General features: G+C 44.8%; 1 protein-coding gene across 1 annotated transcript; it reads right to left on the bottom strand.

Annotated features, from left to right (window-relative positions):
* Nucleotides 1–6,182: 6,182 nt before the first annotated feature.
* Nucleotides 6,183–11,496, bottom strand: LOC119811675 (C-C motif chemokine 6-like). The gene is made up of 4 exons (XM_038325594.1): nucleotides 11,295–11,496; nucleotides 7,411–7,464; nucleotides 6,997–7,105; nucleotides 6,183–6,685 (listed from the first exon to the last, which is right to left on the bottom strand). Exons 1-4 carry the CDS (start codon nucleotides 11,368–11,370, stop codon nucleotides 6,571–6,573), a joined length of 354 nt encoding a protein of 117 aa, XP_038181522.1. The 5' UTR covers nucleotides 11,371–11,496; the 3' UTR covers nucleotides 6,183–6,570.
* Between the last annotated feature and the right edge of the window lie 297 nt (nucleotides 11,497–11,793).

Genomic DNA, 11,793 nt, shown 5'->3' with positions numbered 1-11,793 from the left:
GGGAACGAGGCCCGGAGAACAATGGGAAGTAGAGGGCAAAGGTGACACGGGGCTTTCCAAACTGTTCCAATCGATTCAGTCAGGGAGAGTCAATATTTCCAGAAGGGTTTCTCCTCCCATGAGCTTCCTTCAGTCCTTTAGCAATAACCACAGGGTGGGAGTGGGGGATCCTTCCAGACTTCCAAGGAGGGCTTAACACGGAGGAGACTGACTCATGCTTATTTCTGGTGGACCGAGACATACAGATTACACATGTAAACTTATCTGCTTTACTAGAGATATATAAAGTTGATGTCAGCTCCTTTCATTAATTTTCTTTAATTTTTAAAAGATTTTACTTTATATTCATGAGTATTTTGTTCACATGTATGTATGTATATTACATACATACAGTGCCCATGGATGTCAGAAGAGGGTGTTAGATTCCCTGGAACTAGAATTAACAGATGCTTGTGAGCCACCATGTGAGTGCTGGAAACTGAATCTGGGTTTTCTGTAGGAGGAGCGAGTGCTCTTAATCACGAGCCTACTCTTCAGCCCCTTTAGTTACTATCGTTTAACTTAAGAGAGGAAAAAAAAAATCTCTTTAGATCATCTATCAGGAGAAACATGCAAGCCTGAATGTGGTGGTGCTAACCTTTAATTTCAGCCCTTGGGAGCCAGAGGCAGTTCTGGCTCTGTTAGATCGAGACCAGCCTGGTCTACATAGTGAGTTATTTAATCTCCATGAGTTCATATATGTTTGCTCTTTATTTGCAGTTTTATTCTGATGTGGTCCAATAAAACAGGAAGAGAGGTCTAGAGAGAGAGAGAGATAGAGGTCTAGAGAGACAGACAGACAGACAGAGAGAGAGAGAGAGAGAGAGAGAGAGAGAGAGAGAGAACTCATCAGTTGAGAGTGCTTTTTGCTTTTGTAGAGGACCCAGGTTTGGCCTTCTGAGGTCAGAAGCCTATTTCTATCATGGGATGGCTTTTCTTTCTTCAACTACGATTGAGCACTTTGTTGGCAATATTGGTCTGGGCTGAAGGTTAATGTCTTTAGAAACTTGAAGAACACCATGCCAAGCTCTTCTGTTTTTTAAAATCTGTGTTGAAAACTCTGTTATTCTGATGGGCCTGTTCTGATATGTGACGTGATGTTTATCTCTTGCTGCTTCTTACACAGTCTTTGCTGCGAACAATAGTTGTTAATTGTGTAGTGTGGAGCGGCAGGCTGCGTTCCCACCGCCCCGCTGCCGGCCACCGGCTAACTTATACCCTGAAATAACAACACACAAACTGTATTCTATTAAATACTGCCTGGCCCATTATTTTCAGCCTCTTACTCATATCTTGACTAACCCATATCGAATAATGTATGTAACACCACAAAGGGTGTCTTACCGGGAAAGATTCAGCACATCTGACCTGGTGGCTGGCTTCATCGCATCTGGCTTCTCTCTGAGGAGAGGCATGGTGGTCTGTCTAACTTAGGAGAGGCGTAGCATCTGACTGAGCCATCTACCTCACTTCCTTCTTCCTGTTCTGTCTACTCTGCCCACCTAAAGGCTGGCCAATCAAATGGGCCAGGCAGTTTCTTTATTAGCCAATGGGAGTCCTCCATCATTTCCCCTTTTTCTGTTTAAACAAAAAAGAAAGGCTTTAACTTTAACATAGTAAAATTACATATAACAAAACAGTTATCAAGTAAGAATTACAGTTACAATATTTATATCTACTTTATTTTTTATCATAACTAAGGAAAACTGTAACTATCTATCTATTCTTCAACTCCATCAAATACTCCAGAAGGATATAATATTACCTAAGTAAACAAGAAATAAGCAACTTCCGAACTCTAGAAATGACAGAGACATCTCGCTGCCTGGACAGTCACCCAAACTTCTTTTGTACTGTTGGGGCATCCATCTTCGGCCTACAGGCCCATAAGTATCCGGCAGACATTTCTATGCAGCAGGAAATTTCGAAGGCAGTTCAGTCACTGCTGTGTCCTTCAGAATGTCTCGCAGACTCTTGAATCAGGAACCCCGAAAGATCTTCTCACATTTAGGCAAGTTCAGCAGTCCTCTCTCTGCGGGTTCTTTGTGTCCAGTCTATGCATCAGTCCAGGCAAGAGCAGTTTCTTGCCCAAATGGCTATCAAACTCCATAAGGAGCCTCTTCAATGCCCACCTTCCTCTTGAAGTAGCTGGTGCTGCTAGGAGCAGATGTGTCTCATTGTCATGAAAAGTCCTAAGTTATTAAAACATTTAAAATGCAATATTCTGTAGTCTTTGGAAGATATGAAGTATGCCTATCTAACTGAAATATATCTCTATATATCTAGAAAATCTAACTAACATGACTACAAGCTTAGCTATTATCAATGATTATTCATTAACAACCTATATTTCCTAATTATACATTACATTTTTAAATGAACTACACAATCACAATACCTTAATCAAGATCAGAAATACATATAACAAAATTGACCTTAAATTTAAATCACTAAAGCAAAATCCATATCAATGCAAATTATTCATATCTATATCATATCTATATCAAATTGTGATATGACAAGAGGAAGTTCAGGCCTGGTGTATTGGTGTTCTAGACACCTCCTCTGCGAATAGATGGTTCTGTGCCAGGATTTCCTTGGAAATGTCTTGTGTGCATTTGGACAGGAGTTCTTCACCCCCTTTTACACCTGTGATTCTTGTATTTCATCTTCTCCCAGTGTCCCCAGTGGCTCGAAAGTCCAGCTCATATCTTTTCATTAATTCATCTTTGTCCTTGTACCTGACCTTCAAGCTCGGATTGCTGCCCTTCCGTTCTACTGATTTTGTTGGTGAGGCTTTCTGTAGAACTTCTAATTTGACTCATTGCACTTTGAACTCCCTGTAGTTCACTGTAGTTTTCTTCAGGGTTCCTATGCCCTTGTTGAATTTCTCTTTCATATCATGCGTCATGCTCCTTACTCAGTTCAGATGTTTGTGTTCTCTTGAGAATCTCCTTTTATGCATGGAGAAGGGAGAGGACCAGTTGAATTGTAGACTCTTGTATTTCCTATGGTTTATGCTGGTATTAAGTCTGCACTGGACAGACATGTGACATCCTGTACTGAGTCTGCACTGGACAGACGTGTGAGATTTTGTACTGAGTCTGCACTGGACAGACATGTGACATCCTGTACTGAGTCTGCACTGGACAGGCGTGTGCATCCTGTACTGAGTCTGCACTGGACAAGCATGTGACATCCTGTACTGAGTCTGCACTGGACAGGTGTGTGACATCCTATACTGAGTCTGCACTGGACAGGTGTGTGACATCCTGTACTGAGTCTGCACTGGACAGGCGTGTGACATCCTGTACTGAGTCTTCACTGGACAGGCGTGTGACATCCTGTACTGAGTCTGCACTGGACAAGCATGTGACATCCTGTACTGAGTCTGCACTGGACAGGTGTGTGACATCCTATACTGAGTCTGCACTGGACAGGTGTGTGACATCCTGTACTGAGTCTGCACTGGACAGGCGTGTGACATCCTGTACTGAGTCTTCACTGGACAGGCGTGTGACATCCTGTACTGAGTCTGCACTGGACAGGCGTGTGACATCCTGTACTGAGTCTGCACTGGACAGGCGTGTGACATCCTGTACTGAGTCTGCACTGGACAGGCGTGTGACATCCTGTACTGAGTCTGTACTGGACAGGCGTGTGACATCCTGTACTGACTCTGCACTGGACAGACGTATGAGATTCTGTACTGAATCTGCACTGGACAGACATGTGACATCCTATACTGTACCTGCACTGGACAGGCGTGTGACATCCTGTACTGAGTCTGCACTGGACAGGTGTGTGACATCCTATACTGAGTCTGCACTGGACAGGTGTGTGACATCCTATACTGTACCTGCACTGGACAGGCGTGTGACATCCTGTACTGAGTCTGCACTGGACAGGTGTGTGACATCCTGTACTGAGTCTGCACTGGACAGGTGTGTGACATCCTGTACTGAGTCTTCACTGGACAGGCGTGTGACATCCTGTACTGAGTCTGCACTGGACAGGTGTGTGACATCCTATACTGAGTCTGCATTGGACAGGCGTGTGACATCCTGTACTGAGTCTGCACTGGACAGGTGTGTGACATCCTGTACTGAGTCTGCACTGGACAGGCGTGTGACATCCTGTACTGAGTCTGCACTGGACAGGCGTGTGACATCCTGTACTGAGTCTGCACTGGACAGGCGTGTGACATCCTGTACTGAGTCTGCACTGGACAGGTGTGTGACATCCTGTACTGAGTCTGCACTGGACAGGCATGTGACATCCTTCTGCACTGTCTTTTGCTTTTGCAGTTCCCACTCTTTGCAGAACAGAGGTTCTGTGGGCCTCCTAAGTTTCCTTCTGTGCCCTGGGCAGACTCTCTCATCCTCCTACGATTTGCCAGATTGTAACCCTGGTGTGGTTTATGCTTTATCTGGAGGGTGTTTCCCAAATGAGTTGGGAATGTGGAAGGAAACCACAACACTGAGGTTGGTTTAAGTGGAGGACCTGTCTTCATACTTTCAAGACCTCTTGAGTATGAATCACTCTGCTGGGGGGATGCCTCTGTGGGTGTTGTGTCAGTTACTTTAACTGGCAACATGCCATAGCTTTGAGTCACCGGGGACAAGGGTCTTAATAAGGAATTATCTAGATAAGGTTGATCCTTGGGCACGTGTATGGGGAATTGTCTTGGTTGTTAATGAAGGTGGGAAGACCCATCCTGTATGTGGATGGCACCATTTCAGGTGCTGGGCTCTGGACTGTGTAAGAGTACAGGAAGCTGGATGAATACTATTTAAGCAAGGAATGAATGTGAATGCTTTTATTTCTCTCTGTCCTTGGCTGTGGACGTGCAGACTCTTGCCGCAGTGACTCCCCTGCTGTGGTGGTGGACTGTGACTTGGATCATAAGCTGAAACAGAACATTTCCTCCCCTGCGTCGCCTTTTGTCAGTATGTAGGTATCTTGTATGCTCTTGGAATTTCAGAGGTCTTGGGCTTTATGGCAGTGAACAACAGCTGGCTCTAGGATTTGGTCTGCTCACCTGCTTCAGGCTCAGAACTTCAAACCCAGGATTATTCTCAGTTGACGGGATCTGTTCCTGGTCACTGAGGGAAGGGTTATTGCTCTTGTGCTTGTCTCAGCCTGAGCTAACTTGTGACATGAATCTTCAATTCATCAGTGTCTAGCCCTTCAGCCTTCCACAACCCAACAACTTCCCTCACTAGAGGTTGTGGCAAGCCAAGTCATGACTCCCCAACTGGTAGCTGTTCCCTAGTCTCGGGCTCCCAGAACAGCTCAATTTTGATTAGTAGATTTTTTTATCTCAGGAGGGCACCTGGCTGCTGCCCTCCTACTCAGGCAGGTGAACAGATGGTGTTTCTCTCCATCACTGACCCATCCAAATGAGGAAATACTGTCTTAGCAAAACCTGCAATGTCTCTGAGCCTCATGAGAGGTGCAGGCTTGTCCTGTGACTGGAAGCTGTCTTCTCCTCCCACTGGGGAACAGCATGACTTAGACTCCATTCATCAGTTACTTCTCTGCACGTGGGGAGGTATTTCCTGCCCCCCTCCTTTCATTCCCTTCCATGGCTCTGAAGTGCCTCTTAGCTTTCTCTCTGGGTTAAAGAATATTTTTTCTTACCCTCATTCTCCACTTGACTTGCTTATATAGAGGTAGCCTCTAGTCATCCACTTGACTCGCAAATGCGTATTTCATCATAGCATAATCTAATATATTACAGCAATACAAAGACTCTAAGAGCAGTTAAAGGGAAGGCCTGGGTTCATGGCTGATGTTGCCTTTGTACCTCAGCTTCTCAGAGACCCCTAACATTTCTTAACCCCACCAAACAGGTATAAAACCCAAAGACATTTTAGCCAATTTAATGGCTCCCTCAATAGTGGGTGAAATACATCTTTGATATGAAGTCTACATTGGAATAAGCTGTGTTCTCAGAAATTTAAAAATTATAACAACATGTCTTTGGTTTTGAAGAAAATACCCAAAGTTACATGATTTCCCTTAGAAATTCAAGGTGAGTGAGTGTGATATTTTCTCCCCAGCAGACCAATTTCAGACTGGCCCCACAGTTCTGTGAATCTGCAGAAAGACAGACAGACAGACAGACAGACCGACCGACCTGTGGCTACATGGATGCACTTTATTTTTGGGGGGTGAGGGTGATGCTTACTGCTCTAGAGTGGTAGAAAAACAGCTGGATCCTCACAAAGTTGAATATGTGTATGGGCTAGGGCAAAACTCATTTCATATTGGCTTGGTGTACCTGGCTTAAGTTAGTATCAGAGCCATACACATTCCGAAGCCCCCAAAGGCCACTCTAATAGTTTATCTGTTTATGATCTGCTGAGGAACTATGCAAAAAAAAATCCATATAAATACTGCATGAGCTGCTTTCAACCAGAAAAGCAGAACGAATGTTTTAAGCGTCTATAAAAATAAATGCTTAGATCCTCCTAGGTGGTCACTGGGGATGACAGAAAGAGTGGCTGGCAGTATAAGGGCTCCTTCTCAAACTATGACTGTGCTCCTAGATCCCGGGATTTGCTTCAGCCGTCTTATGCACTCCTGAACTCGCTGATCACGGGGATTGGCACAGAACCGCTTCCTCCTCTTGGAGACAAAGCTGGAGAAAAAGGGGAAGGAAGATTACAAACAGTGGTCTCTAGTAAATAGGGAAGGGGAGCCCTATTCTCTGGACCCTCCAATTTTCTACTCGACAGTCTGTTCTTTCTAGGAGAAGGCTCAGCACCACCTCCCTCTGGGACTGTATTTAGGCCTGATATTCTCTAGGCAGACTTCTGCCTGCTGTCTCCTTCTATAGACCCTGATCTCCTCCCCTGGTGAGATCCAAGGATGGCCCTTTTCTGCAAGCCTACTCACTAGGTCATCTAAGAACTGGGACACTCCCCTCCAGGAGGTGAATTTGACACTTACATGATGCCTGGATTGATGCACCCACCACTGGTTGGAAAATAATATATAAATCTTGAGCATGGGATCTGTGAGGCGTAGGAGAAGCAACAGTCTGGAGCATCTGGAATGCCTGTAGGAGGACAAAGGCCCACTCAAATGCCAAGTCATTGCTCTCAAGAGTCCTGTGGGGTGGGGTGGGGAGCCCCACAGGTGGTGAGAAGGCCCAGAACTCGGGGCATGCTTCCGCTCTAACAGCTGGACTCGGGACGCCGAGGCATATGCAGAGACGTGAGTGAGTCCCCACGGCCATGCTACTCTTCCCAGAGATGCTCACCATCCTCGGGGCCCTCCCATCCTGTTCCATCAGTAGGGAAAGTGAAGCTGCAGTACAGTATCCACCCAGTTCTTTAAAATATGCTGTGTCTGGTCACTTACCTTGATAAACTGCGTGAGGTTCAATGTGATGAATGTCCCTCTTTTCTCTTATTGCTGTTTTTAGAAGAAACAGACAGGGTGGGGAAAGAATGTCATGATTGGCCCCTTCATTCACCATAGATTCCAATCCCAGTTTTTGGTGGCCTTGAAGTCTCAATTATACGGCCTCAGCCTTTGGAGTGCTAACAGTACTGTGTGTGTCACCATGCCGTACTCCCCTTCTCCCATCTGAAGGCAGGCAGACTCTGTTGCTGGATCTCTGCTAACCTATCTGGGTTGAAGGTGTTTGCCCTAGGCTAGTGTGTCTTTTTGCTATGAGATTTCCCCCGCTCTGAGATCCTTCAAAAATATTTGAGAAATAAAAACTTTCTTTAGATTCTGAAATACTAAAAACCAGCTGCAAATCTAACACAGATAAGTTAACTGAGCATGCATTGTGTGATAGGCCACATGTGTCTACACATCTGGAATCCACAGGACTCTAGAAACAAGTTTTCTAGCAACCCATTTGGTGGTATGATGTCCTTTACAGTGTAGTGGAGGTTTTTCCCTTTTTACTGTTTGTTCCATTAGTATAAACACACACATATGTTATAAGAACACTGTTACCCTGTTTGATTACAGTATGTTTCCTAGATCAGAGCTAGGATAGGAAACAGGCAGGGGTGTGTGTGTGTGTGTGTGTGTGTGTGTGTGTGTGTGTGTGTGTTGGGTGCATGTGTATATGTGTATGTATGTTCGTGTGGGGTGGGGGTGGGGGTATGGAGGAGTGAGTGTGGGGAGTGTATGTGTGTATGTGTAGGGATGTATGTGGGGGGGTGTGGGGAAGGATGTGATGTGGGTGTGTTTGTGGAGGTCAGAAGACAACTCATTTTGTGAAGTTTGTTCTCTTCTCCCACCTATCTGTAGGATCTGGGAAACATAACTCAGCTCACCAAGCTTGCAAGGCAGGAGAAGTCTTTATTACCGAACCATCTTGACAGCCCCGTTTATTTATATATATATATATATATATATGTATGTATATATATACATATATATGTATATATATATATAAAATTTTAAAATACTTTTGTGTGTCTATTATTTTTTGTTTTTACATTCCAACTGAAGTTTCCCTTCCCTCTTCTCCTCCCAGTCCCTCCCTCACTCCCCTCTGTCCACTCCTTCTCTGTTTCTCTTTCATGATTTATATAATTTTTAGTGCCCATTTGAATGGTATCAAGCACAGTCAAACTAGTGTGTAACTAGCACCCCATCCACCCATAACTTCTCCAGCCAGCAAAACTGAAATTCAGAACCCGTTGACTATTACCTCCCATCTTTCCCCCCTCAGCTTAGCAATTATCACTTTACTTCCTCTATGTGGTCTCTGTTTGAAAGGCAGGGTGTTGCTGTGTCTGTCAGACTGACCTCTGGTTCATGGTCCTCCGACCTTACTGGCTCGCACCAGCACCACCATGCGCCTCTTTTGTCTTTACAAATCTACTTCTTTAAGTAACGCCCGTGACTGGAACCAGGCGGTGCCGGCCCTTCGTGGCTGGCATTTCCCACTCACCAGAGCCATCCCTCAGCGTTCATCCGTTGTTCTGCACACACCAGAACGCCCTACCCTCTCGACACTGAGGAATACTCCCCTGCAGAAGTGTGCCTGCCACATTTCGCTTGCCCTTTCATCTGTGGATGAGTAGGCAGTGTCTCCTCCTTCTGTGTGGTGCAAATAATTCCGCTAGGAATGTGAGTGTATCAAAGTCTTTCCATGTATCTACTTTGAAAGTTTTTTGGTCAATACCCAGAAGTGAAATTGTTGTGTTATATTAACTTATCAAAACTCTGCATTGCAAAATTCATGTAGTGCCAAAGATTCTGGATAAAGCATTGTAAAGCTGCCTTGTGATATGAGGCAAATGCAGCTCAGCCAGCCCTTTCTTCCTTTTTCTCCCTGCCTCCCTCTCTCATTTCTGTCTTCTGTTCTTCCCCCTCCCTTCCTTACTTCCTCCTTCCCTCCCTTCTTCTTTCCCCTTTCCTTTCTCCATCCTTCATTTCCCTCTTTTCTAATTTGAAGTTAGGTTATCACAGCTGAAAAGGTAGTTAATAGTTAAGATGGCTGTGGTGGTGCACACCTTTAATCACTAGCACTGGGGAGGCAGAGGCAGGCGGATCTCTATGAGTTCCAAGGCCAGCCTGTCTACAGAGCGAGTTTCAGGACACCCAAGGCTAAACAGAAAAACCCTATCTTGAACCCCCCTCCTCACCAAAAAAAAGTTTATAGTTAGTGGCTGGAGAGATGCCTCAGTAGTTAAAGCACTTGCTGCTTTTACAGAGGACCAGAGTGCAGTTCTCAGCATGCGTGTCAGGTGGCTCATACCGCATGTAACAGCTTCTTATGGTTTCCAAAGGCATCTGCACACATGTGTACATGCACACACTCACTCCCACACACATACACGAGAATAAAACAAATCTAACTGAAAAATTGGTATTCACGTCTTATATCAAAGCATACATTAATGATTTTAGCAATAAGGATTAAGCTATCAACTCATCCAGCAATTGTTTCCCACTGTCCCGAGCGCATCCCCTTTATAGAGCTGGTCTACCATATTTGGAGCTTCCACATCCAGAGCCAACCATGGACATTCTTCCTGAAATATAATTGAAGCACTCGAGACTCCTCCTTGCCCTCGTTCCCTAAGCAACAATATAATAAGTACTCACTGGCATTTAAGTGGTTTTAAGTCTTACAAGTGTCTAGAGTTTTTAATGCACAGATGAGTATATGCATGGGTTAAAATTGGACAGGAAATATGTGGATTTTGATATTCACATGGGGTCAAGGAATTATGCCCCCAGGACACCAAGAGATGGTGCAGTCAGCACGGCAAGCATGGCTTGCATAAAGGAGGCATGTGGATACGTTGTAACATGCTTCACTTGTTGTAGGTGGAGCTTGCAAAACCCAGAAAAGATCAAAATGAAAATGACTATGTCATTTTGATAGCTCCTGCTCCAAGTCCACCATTTCCTAGCCTTTAATCTTAAAGCTATGACTTCTACGGTTCTGTTTCTCATTTATAAAATGGCAGCAATCACAGTAATAGAGAAAGATATATAAAATTGCCAGGCAGTGGTGGTACACGCCTTTAATCCCTGCACTTGGGAGGCAGAGGCAGGTGGATCTCTGTGAATTCGAGGCCAGCCTGGTCTACAAGAGCTAGTTCCAGGACAGGCTCCAAAGCTACAGAGAAACCCTATCTCGAAAATTATATATGTATATAAAACTATATATATAGTTTTATATTATATTATATATATAATTTATATATATAAATCATTAGTGGTCTGCTGTTTCTCCCCACAAAAAAGGCAAATTTCCATTGTTTAATATGAAGCTTGTTAGAAGGAATCAATGTGCTAGAAGCCCTAAGACAGAACGGTAGCTATCCCGCACATAAGAAGTGATGGCTATGCATTTGTCAAATAAAAGAATAGCATGGTTAAAGGAACTTGGATAGAAGTGATTACCTGCTCATCCCACGTCTCCAAAATGATTGTTTTTGGAGGTGGTGTCTGATACTTTATCATGTAAGTCCGCTTCTCCTCAGACTTAGAATTTTTACTCCAGTTCTTCGGAGCTAACACAATCCTGTGTCAGCTAAAAGAAATGTATCAAGCATAACTGTTTCCCTAAATGGGACCCAGCATCTGTGTCTAGCTTTCTACAGGGTCTAAAGGCTGCAGACAGAGGCCGTTTCTTAGTAACTCCCATCACCATGTCAAGGATGGACAGCAGTTCCAGGAGGGCAGTGATCCCTCCTCTCTCTCCTCTCCATTTCTGCAGTTCCCATAGACGCCTACTGGGTGAGAGGGTTCAGTGAACTTACCATGTGTGATCCCAGCCTGGGATCCAAGGACAGCCACAAGGATAAAGATGGAAACGGCAGCCCCCAAGTTCCTCATCCTCCTGGAAGGAAGGCTCAGCTTGCCTGAGGGTTTATGCCCACTGTGCTCTGCCACACTGGCCTGCCCTGGTATTTATATGCGAGGAGGATCAGGAAGTCCCAGGGCAGTCCTCAGAATGCTGTTCCTGGCTATATAATACTCATCACGCTAGCTCTAAAAGGGGGAACAACAGTGCAAATGCAACAGGAAGTAGAGGACCAAGAATGCAAGAGGAAGTGGGTCAAAGGTCACAGTGGGCTAGAAAGACAGGGAAAACAAAGGGGATGTGGGAGTGAAAGGAGCCCCTCACTCAGAAGTCCTTTGAAGAGTAAGGCCTGCTTGTGGCGGAATTAGGGTAGGAACCAGCCTGGAAGTGGGTGTGGAGAAACATGGTCATTTGGGATCTTTTCCGGTTTTTGCAAGCTCCACCCAGAACACGTG

Source organism: Arvicola amphibius, chromosome 4 (genome assembly GCF_903992535.2).
Source record: "Arvicola amphibius chromosome 4, mArvAmp1.2, whole genome shotgun sequence".
NCBI lineage: Eukaryota > Metazoa > Chordata > Mammalia > Rodentia > Cricetidae > Arvicola > Arvicola amphibius.
This window is presented reverse-complemented; position numbering and strand designations above follow the sequence as displayed.